The sequence below is a fragment of the Panthera onca genome, chromosome B1 (assembly GCF_046562875.1).
Source record: "Panthera onca isolate mPanOnc1 chromosome B1, mPanOnc1 haplotype 2, whole genome shotgun sequence".
Lineage (NCBI taxonomy): Eukaryota > Metazoa > Chordata > Mammalia > Carnivora > Felidae > Panthera > Panthera onca.
In genome coordinates, this window is record NC_138342.1 from 186329510 (window position 1) to 186342401 (window position 12892).

The 12892-nt window shown below is 36.9% G+C and overlaps 1 protein-coding gene across 2 annotated transcripts; it reads right to left on the reverse strand.

Moving 5' to 3' along the window:
• Positions 1-4766: 4766 nt before the first annotated feature.
• On the reverse strand, positions 4767-12408 carry ZFP42 (ZFP42 zinc finger protein). 2 transcript variants are annotated; one of them, XM_060653021.3, is made up of 3 exons: positions 12188-12408; positions 10330-10405; positions 4767-7651 (listed from the first exon to the last, which is right to left on the reverse strand). In XM_060653021.3, exon 3 carries the CDS (start codon positions 7555-7557, stop codon positions 6646-6648), a length of 912 nt encoding a protein of 303 aa, XP_060509004.1. In that variant the 5' UTR covers positions 7558-7651; positions 10330-10405; positions 12188-12408; the 3' UTR covers positions 4767-6645. The 2 variants fall into 2 exon arrangements, with proteins under 2 accessions (XP_060509004.1, XP_060509005.1); XM_060653022.3 differs by having other exon boundaries at positions 4767-7654.
• Positions 12409-12892: the final 484 nt, after the last annotated feature.

The following is a 12892-nucleotide window of genomic DNA, read 5'->3' on the forward strand; positions in this document are numbered from 1 at the left end:
AAAAGTAAATTTGATCATGTCACTTACTTGCTCATTTCCTTCAATGCTTTCTTTATTGACCATAAGACAAAATTCTAACTTTTAAGGATGGTTTTATAAAGGATTCAAAATTTGTTCTTCACCAGTTTCTACAAGATTATCTTTCTTGTGTGCATCCTATATCCCCAAATAGGATAACTTTAAGGGTCTCCTATTTAAATACTCCATCTAGACACACTGAGTTTAGTAAGCAAGGAGAGTAAGTGGGTCCTCAGTCAGAAACCGAAACCAGGTTTCAGGAGAAAGAGAATCACTGGAGCTTTTCTCTTAAGTCTGGATCCCAACCAAACAGGTGGATTTCTCTTAAGCCTGTGACCTGAGACAGTTAAAGCAAGCTGTATTGTGTTCTATTCTTTTTTTTTTTTTTAACGTTTTATTTATTTTTGAGACAGAGAGACAGAGCATGAATGGGGGAGGGTCAGAGAGAGAGGGAGACACAGAATCCGAAACAGGCTCCAGGCTCTGAGCTGTCAGCACACAGCCCAACGCGGGGCTCGAACTCACGGACTGCGAGATCATGACCTGAGCCGAAGTCGGACGCTTAACCGACTGAGCCACCCAGGCGCCCCTCTATTCTTTTCTCTAATGAAATTTTTAAATGTCCAGCCTCATTTCATTTTCACCACTAAGTAATAAAAGAAAGAGCTATGTGCTCATGCTTGGGTCACTGTTAAAGCGGACCATGGCCCTTTAAGGACGGTGGTGGTAGTTGCAGTAATTAATGGGGTTCCTCTGAGAGAGATGACTGGCCCAGAAAGACACAAACCATTGGTCAAGAGAAACGTTCTCTCACGGGGAGACTCTACCTCCATCAACCCTTAGAGAAACTGAGTTTTAGTTTTAATAAAGGCAGCTTTGTTTTCCTTAGATCTCCTACCAAATAGGAGCAAGGAACTCACTACCTACCTCCCTGTTATGACTTTTTTCTAGTATATAAATCTAGTATAAAATTTGATCTAGTATATAAAATAGTATATAAAATAGATCTAGTATATAAAATAGATCTAGTATATAAATTTGAATGTATATTAAATAATTCCTTTTGAACTTAGGCATAAACTAATTATATGGTAAAATCCATGTATATATGTGTGTATGTATATATAAACACATGTACACACACAACACTCCTGCACAGATGGAAAGTGGAGGCTATAAAATTCAAATAACAAATCAGAGGTGTTTAGATATGTTGCACCATAATGAACAAAAACAAAATTCAAGTGGCTTAAAACAATCATTTTTCCAGCTTAATTGACATATAATTGACAAATAAAACTTAAGATATTTAAAGTGTATATTGTGATTTTATATACATATAGGTTGTTAAAGGAATCCTCCCATCATTAGTTAATATAGCCATCACTTCACATATAATGTTCTTATCATATATATATATATATATATATATATATATATATATATAGTGATAACTCTTAAGTTCTACGCTCTTAGCAAATTTCAATTATATAGTAGTGTCATCAGCTATAGTCACCATGTAAATAACCATCTTATTTAGTTCATCATTTTGTAGGTCAGGAAGTTGGGAAGGGACCACCCACACAGTGTGCCTGCAGTTCATTTGGCATCATTTGGGGGGACGGGCTGGCTGACCCTGCAAGATGGCTTCTTCCCTATGTCTGGCATCTCACTCCTCCTTGGCCTTTTTTTCTCCATTTTTTTATCCTATAGGCCTGTGCATGTGGCTTGGATTTTGCCCAGGATGGTGGTCTTAGGGTAGCTATACCTCTTAAATGGCTGTTAGTTTATAAGAGAGCAGGGCCATAGCTACCAGGCCTTTTAAAAGCTAGGCCTGGAACTGGCATAGCTGTTACGGCATCATTTACACCTTACTGTGCATTCACTGACCGGCAGAAACACAAAGGGAAGGGAAATAGACTCCCCAACTTTCCATGGGAGGAAGAGAAAAGTAAACACAAAGATTTCCACCTCTTCTCCCACTCATGAAAATATCAGTACCATTCTGAGTCTTCCATAGTTTGTAGATGTATTGGTTGTCTCAGATAAAGGTGAAGTGGCATTACACATACTGTGTATAACTTTTAACAACTTTTTTATATTTAATGTCGCGATAATCAAAATTCTTTAAAGTTTTATTCCTTCTTTGATTTGTACATGTGTATTTTATGACCACATTTTGAGTTGCAGGAAGTGTGAACTACGCTTTTATGACACATACCCGAGATCTTAGGAGCATTAAAAATAGTTTATTAATACCCAGGGTATCATTCTAGCTTACCTAATACCTTTGATTTACTAAAGTCACAAAAGTTATGTTGGCTTCTTTTATGGATATAACTTTAGCCACATGGTAAAGCATAGCTTTGTACAGGTGTTTTCAGATGTTTGGTCCACTGACATCTAAGAAATTCAACCCTGGGGTCACAGAGAGAAGAAGCGAAAGACAATAAAAACCACATGTTAACCATTAATGTTCATTTACCAAATCCTACTTAAACTCTTGTACTCTCTAAGCTAATTTCATCCAATTGCCTTTTAATTATAGTCTCTTGCTCAGAGTTGCAAATATAATGGCTTTTTAATATATCTTGCACTGTTCTGTGTCCAGTGTAGGATGTAATCATGCAATTTATTCATAGCTAGTGCATTAGGTAATTAAAACATAAGCACACGTGGATTTCTGCACATGCATATTCCACAGAAAGGAATCTGACAAATCTGCTTTTGTATAAAATTCTTTTTTAGATAGAATAGAAATTCTGTGTCCAATATATCCTGTAGCCATGATGAAATAAATCAAATATGACTGTTTGAGAGATCTGTGTACCTACCAGGAATAAAAGAAACTAATTTAAAGTAGGAATGTAAGTGTCTTAACACATTTTTAATTAATCATAGTATTGGTAGATAGAATTCTCAATGTAGGTTAGTGCTTCATTATCTAAGATGTTAGGAGATGAACAGACCCTCAGTCTCCTGTCTCTTTTAGACAAAGACAGGAAAATAAGATGAGATTTAAGATAATTACCGCTATTACTAAAAATGATAAAATATAGCCATTTTTAAAACTCTTTTTTAACAGTGGTGATTACCTTTTGGGAGTAAGAGTTGATATATGCATGGCTAATAAATATTATGTTTCTTTCAATGAGCAAATACTAATCTAGTGAAGTTGTTCACCTTTATTTCATAGTAACCAGGAGTTTTTATGTAAAGACAAGTGATTACCTGTTTTTGAATTATGTATGATTTTGAGAACTGTATAATAACTTTTTAAAAAAGCATATCAAGCTGTATTTTTACACATTTACTCATTCCATAATTTATTAAGTGCCAACTATGACCTATGTGTTAGAGATACCAAGAAAAGTGCCTTAGGATTTTGATTTTTTGTGGAAAGCCATTTCTCTGGTGTTACCTTCTGACTATTAATGTTTGGCCACATACACATGTGCGTACACACACACACACACACACACACACACACAAAGGATATGAGTCATGAATCCAAATACCATGTTAGTGCCTGGAGACATCTGAAAATCTAGATGGATTGATTTCCTTTTTCAGTTTTCTCTGGATATGTGTTCACACATCTTATGTTCATTCTTCTTAGAATACTAATATAGAAAAGTATCTGTACATATCTTTTCCAAAACATTAACATTATTAAGATTTTAGATAACATATCCTCATTAGCTAATTTCCTTTTCTGTTCCTTTTTCATCCACTTGCCTTCTTCCTCTTACATTCTTAGCAGTTTTAGGGATCTTCTTTGGAAAATACAATGAACAGCTAGGAGGCTAGTCAAGGAGCATCCTATTCCCAAGTCAGAAGTTAAGCCTTGAAATCCAGATACATAAACCCATTCTCAAATTGGTATTTCTTGTACATTTAAGCTTTATGTTGTAAATACTGAGCTTTGGATGCTTTACCTCCAGAAAGAGTAATCTACAGAAGGAGACCAGCCTCTACAAAGGGAAAGTCAATCTTGATCCCTCTTGATGCTTTGAGTCCCAGGTTTTAAGAGCTTGCTCCCTAAACCCTGCCATTGACTTTTTTTTTTTTTTTTTTAATCTAGTCTTGACTGCTCTCTATTTAATCCTGCCTTTTACTTACCCTTTGGAGATACTACATCCTAATTCAACTCTGAGGTAGAAATCCATAGAGGAACAAATCAAACACATTAATGTTAAAGCAAAAACAAGACAAAATGCTCCATCATCTTTGTCAAATCAAGTACTAAATTCCCATCCTAAATTCTATACTCAGGTGTTTGATTTAGAGGAAATTCCAAATTTATAAATGGATTATGTATCCAGTGTTCCTTTTGACTTAGAAACTCAGGACCCACATTCCTATAGAAATGATGGTATAAATGCCATACCAGATACATTATAAGTAAAAAGTTAAAGTTTCCACAATATTACGTAGTAACTATTTGCTCCTTCTGAGGCCAAAATATAAGTCCTTCATTTTTTCTTGAATTGTTTTGGTATCATGTGATTTTACATTCTGGCATTTTTCAAATCAAAATTAATCTTAAAGTTGATCTACTTTCCTTTTCTTTTTTTCCCCTGAAAAGCTGTTAAATTTATGGTACATATTACCTACCATTACCAACAATGGGGTCTTAAATCTTTACCTCAAATGTAATATCCTAACTATATCTGAGTATTTATAATTATTAATGTAGGGAAGGGAGATACATTCCAAGTTTGATAGCTGCATTTTGTTGTGCCCATCATATTATTCCAGTTAGGGATTCAGTTAATCCTTATATTGAAACTATAGTTTTATTTTCACCAGCTGCCTCTGGACAACACAGTGTCTCCCTTTATCCAGAATATTTAACCAGTTTCTCTGAATTTTCTTCCATAGCATATGAATTACCCCAGATTCTGTCCCATCTATTAAAAACAACAAACCTCCTCCTACTCTGTGGCTTTCCTCTGGCTGTGGCCCTGTTTCCTTTCTTTTACAGTCAGAGTTCCTTTAAGGATATCTGCACACGTTCTGCTGAATAGAGGTATCATGATTTATGCAACCTGTTCCCTTTTAATGGACATCTAAGATAGAAATTATAATCAATATGCTTTGCTCAACATCCTTGAACAAATATCTTTGCACATTAGTGCAGATATTTCTGTAGAATACAATTCCAGAATCTGAGGGAATGCACATTACGGTTTGCGCTGCGTGCTGCTAAAAATTTGTTCAAAATCCTAACCCCAGTGTCCCAGAATATGGCCTTTTGTAGAGATGGGGTCCTCATGGAGGTAGTCAAGTTAAAATGAGCATATTAGGATGGGTTCTAGTCCAATGAGTGGTATCTTTGTAAGAGGAAATCTGGACATGGACATGCAGAGGGAAGAGATATGGATGTAAAGGAAAACAACCACATAAACATGAAGACAGCCATCTATAAAAGCCAAGAAGCGAAGCCAGGTACAGATCCTTCCTTCATATACTGAGAAGGAACTAATCCTTTCAACACCTTGATTTTGGATTTCTAGCCTCCAGAACTGTGATTTCTGCTATTTAAGTCACTCATTTGGTAGTACTGTTATAGCAGCCCTAGAAAACTTATAAAGCACACTTGCAAAAAAACCCTCCAAAATAGCTGTGACAATTTATATCTTAACCAACCATGTAGAAGGGTAGCTTTCTCCTCACCCCTCACCAATACTTAAATATTAACCTTTGCAATGTTTAGTTAATTTCTAAGACAAATAAATGGTATTGCTTTTCTTTTTTTAATTTTTTGATGTTTATTTATTTTTGAGACAGAGACAGAGCATGAGCAGGGGAGGGGCAGAAAAGGAGAGAGACATAGAATCTCAAGCAGGCTCCAGGCTCTGAGCTGTCAGCACAGAGCCTGACATGGGGCTCAAACTCATGAGCCCTGAGATTGTGACCTGAGCTGAAGTCAAACGCTTAACCAGCTGAGCCACTCAGGTGCCCCTGGTATCTCTTTTCAAGGCACACTTCTCTGATTTTTTTTAATCCAGATTTAGCATCTCTGGAGTTTTATTTCCTTTTAAAATACCTAAAATGGACTCAAATGAATTGATACCACCAAATAACTATTCAAATCTAACTACATGATTTCAGTATAGTTTCATACAATGATAAAAAAGGATTAAAAAATATTTATCTTTTAAAAATGTTTAACTACTCATTTACTTATTGACAATCTACAGCAAAATTTTCATTCTCTATGATTATCACACGTAGCATGAAGTTTATTCCTAAAAGGCAAAAGCTAAACAATTGGCAACTACACACTTTAAAAAGTTAATTTCGTACTTATAGCATGTGAAAATCTAGTAATCCAATTCATAATGTATTAAGGATTATGCTTTTGAAGTAAATTAATTACTGGCCTTCCCATTAGAAATACACTGTTGGAAATTGAGCATTTAGCAAATGCTCTAAAATGTTCTAAAATGGTATCATAAGTTTCAGGAGCATTGTAGTAACATTAAAAAAATATATACCATGTAGGGTTGTAATTGCCTGAAAAAGTTCTTTTTGGGAGATAGTAATAAGGTACATATGTCCCCAAATCACTATTTTGTTAATATGCTCATCTTGTTTAAGGATTATTTTCTATCCTCTCTTTCACGGATTTTTGTTGGTCTTTGCATGAGTTAACATGTGAACTTTCAGGTTATTTGACTGGACAAACCTCTTGTGACAGCTTTCAAAGGGACACACAAAACGTTTCTCCCCAGTATGGATACGTACGTGGGTACGCAAATTGTAGTCCAGGGAAAAACGTTTTCCGCACCCTTCAAAAGTACACCGAAATGGCCTCTCTCCAGTATGAACCAGAAAATGTCTTTTTAGTTTTGCACTCTCATTGAATGCTTTTCCACATTCTGCACATACATGATCTCGGGGAGCATGAACGAGGAGATGCCTTCTCAGGGAAGCTCTGTTCTTTAACTTTTTTGTGCATCCACTGTGAGGACAAACAATTCTTTCTGGAGCATCATATTCCTTATTTTTTGTGGGCTTCTTTCTAGCAAATTCTGCAAACTGTTTAGGATCTGATACATCAGTGCTGGGTATTCCTCCAGGAGAAAGCTTCTTGCCTGTCTCATACTCTGAATATTCAAGCTGTGAATTCTCTCCAGTCTGCTGAGAAAGTTCTTGTTTTGCCCCTTTTTGCACACATTTCAAGGATTTTCCCAGAAGCGAGCTTGCAGTAAGAACCTGTTGAGAAAGCTCTTGTTCTGATTCTTCTTCCTGGTAGTTAAGGGACTTCAGTGAGTCTTCTTCCAGGATGGGTTCAGAAAACTCACCTCTTATTATGCATTCTATGTAACAATCAGAGAAGGAATCTTCTCCAACAACTAGGTGGCTACTTTCAAAGAATACACCTTCATCTTCTAAGGCCCATGGCATGTCAAAAGGTTCTTGTTGGGCTGGCCGTGGCTTGGATGGCTTTGGTTTATCCCCACTGAAGGCTCTTCTACCCAAGCCTTTCCAGCCACAAGTCTTTACCTTTTTCTTCAGTTGCTGGTCCATATTGTCGTGTTGCTTCTTCCTTGAAGGTTTGTACCAGGATATACCAACCACTTCCAGGTGATAGTGATCTGAGTAAACTGCCTTCAGCAAACACCTGCTTTGAGATAGTAACCTTTAGATAAACTATATTCCAACTTTAGAACCACTGTCAGAGCTTAAAAAATGGCCTCAAACTCACTTTTTAATAGCGAAATGGCTGCATTTGCCTCTTCTCTGACAAACCCAAGAAAGTAAGAGAATGAGCTGTGACACAGGATGTGGGTTATAACTAGATCTTATGTGGGGGTCCCCACAAATTATCTGCCCTCTCCAACTGACCACCTGATGTTTACTGGGTACTCACTATGTGCTAGCCCTCCTCTAGGCTGCTCATATGTTGAGATCTATCAGTAAGTAGACATACAAAAAATCTGTGCCTCACGAGTATACAGTCTCGTGAATATACAAAATAAGTTATTTTAGGTCACACATTAAAAGGTAAAGTGCTACAGAAATAAGCAAGGGAGCTAGTAAAAAGTAGGAGTTCTCAATTTTAAATAGGGAGCTCAGGCAGGCTTGCCTGAGGTAGAAGCAGTTGACTAAAAACTTGAAGCAACTGAGGGAGTAAGATGTGCCTATTTTCTTATATAACACTGTTGGGAAATTCAAATTAAATAATGCATATAAAGTGCTTAGCACAGATCATGGCACAGAGCAAATGCTGAATGTTTATGTGAGCTAGTGTTATTTACCTTTGTATTCATTAAATATATGGTGGATCCTGTGATGTTCCAGATACTACTCTAGACCAAGGGTGGCATTTTTCTTTTTTTTTAATTTAATAAAGAGCTAGATTTAAGTGTTGTGGGCCCTATGGTCTATGTCATAACTGTTCAACTCTGCATTTTGTCATACGGAAGCAGCCATGGATGATACATAAAGGACGAGCATGCATTCCAACAAAACAAGCAGAGGCTGGATTTGGCCCATGTGTAGTTTCTGTTTCTTCTTCACAAGATGGAGATTCAGAAAGAAGACACATGAAATCCATGCGTTGCCATCTTTTACGAGTATAAGCCAAAATAAAGGCAAGCGGAGTTTAGCCTTGAATAGTTTTCTGTCTTTTTCTTAAGAATCTAAAAGTGGGGTGCCTGGGTGGGTCAGTCAGTTCAGAAAAATCTCTTGATTTTGGCTCAGGTCATGATCTCATGGTTCATGAGTTCAGGGCCCCCATGGGCTCCATGCTGACAGCCTGCTTGGGATTCTGTCTCTCTCTGCCCCTCCCCACCCTTCTCACTCTCTCTGTCTCTCTCAAAATAAATGAATTAATTAAAAAAATTTCAAAAATGTAAAAGCAATATTATAAAAGTTAGAGCATGAATATGATATATTCTAAGAGTCTTTTGCTTAATGTTACAATTGTGTGCCTTATGGAAGATCTCTTAATTTTATTGTCCTGATGTCCTGCTGTAGGACAAAAATTAAAATGCTTTTTATAAAGGAGTAAATGTGAAGGTAATGGACAGAAAACTAACAGCTTGAAAATATTTTTAAATAGCTACATTTAAAAATACCACCTCAAAAGAATCATGCTATTTACTTTTGTCAAATACACAGCATCAAAACAAAACATGTTTTACAATTGCTATGGGAAGATTTTTGAAATGCCTCCTTGAACATTGATATATATATAAATATACAATGCATAATGTTTTATGTAAATTACAGACTTAAAATATAAATTATAGGGTCACTGGGTGGCTCAGTAGGTAAAGCATTCTACTTCAGCTTAGGTCATGATCTCAGGGCTAGTGAGTTCGAGCCCCGTATTGGGCCCTGTGCTGGCAGCTCAGAGCCTGGAGCCTGCTTTGGATTCCATCTTTCTCCCCTCTCTCAAAATAAATAAACATTAAAAAAATTAAATATAAATTATAAATAAATTATTTATGTACAATACGTAAATGTTTTATATATATAAATTGCTAAGGGAAGAGATTTGAATTTCTTCTTAAACATTTGTATATATATTTCTATGTAATATATATATATATATATATATATATATATATATATATACACAAATGTTTAAGAAACTTAAAACATTATTTCCTTAGCAATTGAAAAGCACAGGTATTTAAAAATATTTTCAAGCTATATATATGTGTGTATATATAAATATACATATATATATATATAGATAGATAGATAGATAGATATATAAAATGTTAAATGGTACAAGTATTATTATTTATTGCTTCTTTTAAAAAGGTGAAATAAACCAGGAGACTGTATTCAGGAAAATTTGCCTAACAAAATCTTGTTCTTTTAGCTAAAAATTATTCTTGATTTTTTCTTTTTTGTATTAATGAATATAACCTCTTTGGACAAAATCACTAGCAAAGAGTCTAAAGTTTGAGTAGGATAATACAAAACTCCCCTCCCCCATTGAGGCCATTTAAAATACGTGCAATTTGATTTGATTCCAGCTTTTCTCTCCAAGTTTATGTCTTGCTAATTTCAGCTCCCCTATTTTATTTTCAGCCATAATAAACTCTCCCTCCAATAAAGCAGTATGCTGTTCCTTCTTAATCCTGCCCACCCTCACTCCTCCTTCCCTTATTAGTGCGCACACACACTCACACAAGCTCATTTCTCATCCATATTTCTGACCTCTGCTTAAACATCACTTCCTCAAGCAAGTTTCCCTTCATTCTTAGGCTCAGTTAGGTTCCCAAAACTTCCTCTTTTACACTGATCAGTCTCTGGTACCGATTACTTTAAGATCTGTCTTACCTATTAGACTGTAAGGTCTATGAGGGCAAGGTCCTCTTCTGCTTTATTCATATGTCCCAGGGCTTAGAACATTTGTCTAATGAAATGAATTCATATATATGCATTAGTAATCATACTGGTGATACTGGTTTAGCAAATCTATAAAATTAATTTACTAAAAAATTATTTGTGACTTTCAAAACACTTAATGTAGAGGTTCCAAAAAGTTGATTATCAATGATGCCAAATGTTACCTAGAAAAAGACATCTAATTAGGAGATCGGGATTGAAAGAGAGAGGTATTTTCTTTATGAACTTATCAAAGCCAAATGTAGCCCTTACTTTTCTAAGCTAGATTTTATTTGACAGATCCTCCCATTTCTTACACAAAATTCAAGCTTGTGAGTGATGTAAAAACTGAAATACTAACTTACTAATTTATTATGGGAAATCCAGTTTATATAACAAGTACATTCTCTGTTGGTGGAAATAACTACTTGGAAAATGTACTCGGTAAACATGGTGTTAAGACAGAATCTGGATATTAAATACTTAATGGTATGACAATAATATAATTTTATATTTCTCAAACTGGCATAAAGGTGCTTCCAAGAGTGCATCATTTACTTATTCAATCATTTGACAAATATTTAGTACCAAACATTGTTCTAGGTGTTCACCCTAGAACAGTAAAAAAAGATCCAAAGTTCCTGGTTTTCATAGAGCTTTTATTGTGTAAAATAAAAATGTAAGTAAACAAAATGGTTTCAGGTTGAGTAAAATGCTATGAAGTATAAGCGATTAGAGTATGAGAAGGAAAGGAAATGGGGGAGGCCATCTTAAGGAAGAATGTCTGCAACAGCATCCAAGGTGGGGGGGTGGGGCATTAGGCTTAGGCTGAGACCTGAAAAAAAAAAAAAAGTATCAGCCAGTGGAAAGAGGTGGGAGGAGAGTGCTCTTTCCAGGTTATAGCAGGGAGTACAAAGGGATTTGCATGCTGGAGGACAAAGGAAGACATGTTTATTACAGACTGTGGCTGGCACAGACCGGAGTGGTCTGAGATAAGGTGGGGGACCTTGCAGAATCTTGCCAGGGGAGCCATTTACATTTCTTTCACAAACCCATGGGAACCATTACAGGGTTTCTTTCAAACCAGGAAATAGCATGCTCTGGCTGAGGTTAAACAGGTATGTGGAGAGTAGACTTAGGGAGGCAGGGGTGAAAGCAGAAAAATCCATTAGGCTATTTAGCAGTCCAGAAAGAGTGCTGGTGTTGGTAGTGAAGATGAAAATGGCGGGAGAGGGAAAACAGAGACAGAACGTTCTAAACTTCCTTGAGGATTGGATAAAGGGAGTAAGGCAAACAGGGAAAACAATAATGACCAAGCGGTGCTCGGTTTTTTGCTGGAGTAACTGGTAGATGGTTGTGTCACTTTCAGAGATAATCAGAGGAGGGAAGAAATGGAAAACGGCTATACTCTCTTGATTTAATAATGTGAACATTTTAATATAAATATTTTAATATAGATCTAGCCATTTGTTGCAGTGAAATATATGAATTTTTCAAACAAAATTTAAAAAATGCAACTTCAAGGAAATTTCAACCAGGCATCTATTTTCATGAAAGTGTATTTGTTTCCCTCCTTTATCTGTGTTAGAAGTTTGAGGCCGGTGGCCCAAGGCAGTTAAACACTATAAGTCTCCTAGCCAAGGTCCGTCCCCACTGGTTCTAGGATGATGAAACCCTTCCTGTCCATGGTTTTTCAAAACCTTTTGAACAGGACCCATGTTAAAAATACATTCTAAGTGGTGAACTCAATACCACACACCTTCCCCCATATCTGAAAAAAAAAGGCAGAGATCCACGAAACAACACTTACCCATGCACTCTGATATTTCCTTCCAAAAGAAAGACCAAGAAGAAACTGTTACTGGCGCCCCCCAACAGCAGCTGAAATCTTCCCTGCTTTACGCTCCGCCTACTATACCCGCCCTCTTTTTGATGGACACATTCAAATTAGGCTACACCTACATTTCAACTCTGCCTTGCTTAGGCTGGAGTTTCCTAGAAAAGGCTCTACCAAACCTGTTTCGGTAAGGACATCAGGTAGCAGTGGAGTGGCAGATCGTGTGGCTTTGCTCCGCCCAGGTCAGGGTTGGCCGCCTACACCTGCCTCCCCCGCCCCCCCCGCCCCCCCCCCCCCCCCCGCGTCACCTTTAGCTGAGAGCCTGCCCTGTAGGGGTGACCCCACCCCCCACCCCGCCCCGGTACACCTCAGTGCCTGGTCCCTCACCACGTGGGCAAACCTGTTTGAATTCCAGTCGCCTAGTTTTAGCCTGTAGTAGAGGCACTCAGTGTCTGTTGAACAAATCAACTTAGGTATAATCATATTTATACAGTTATTTTTCAATGAAATGAAAATCCAGTGGTGGAAGCAGTTTTTACCTACTAGAAAAAGTTTACCCAAACGCACACCACACCTTGCTCTGCACTCTCTTACCCTCCCCCAGCCTCTACTCCCCACCCCACCTATCTCCAGCCTCAGAATTACTGCTTTTTTTTTCTTTTTCGGGCATTAATGTGA

What these genes read in the sequence shown, in the direction of transcription:
- ZFP42 (XM_060653021.3), bottom strand. Translation starts at nt 7,557, where the DNA reads ATGGACCAGCAACTGAAGAAAAAGGTAAAGACTTGTGGCTGGAAAGGC.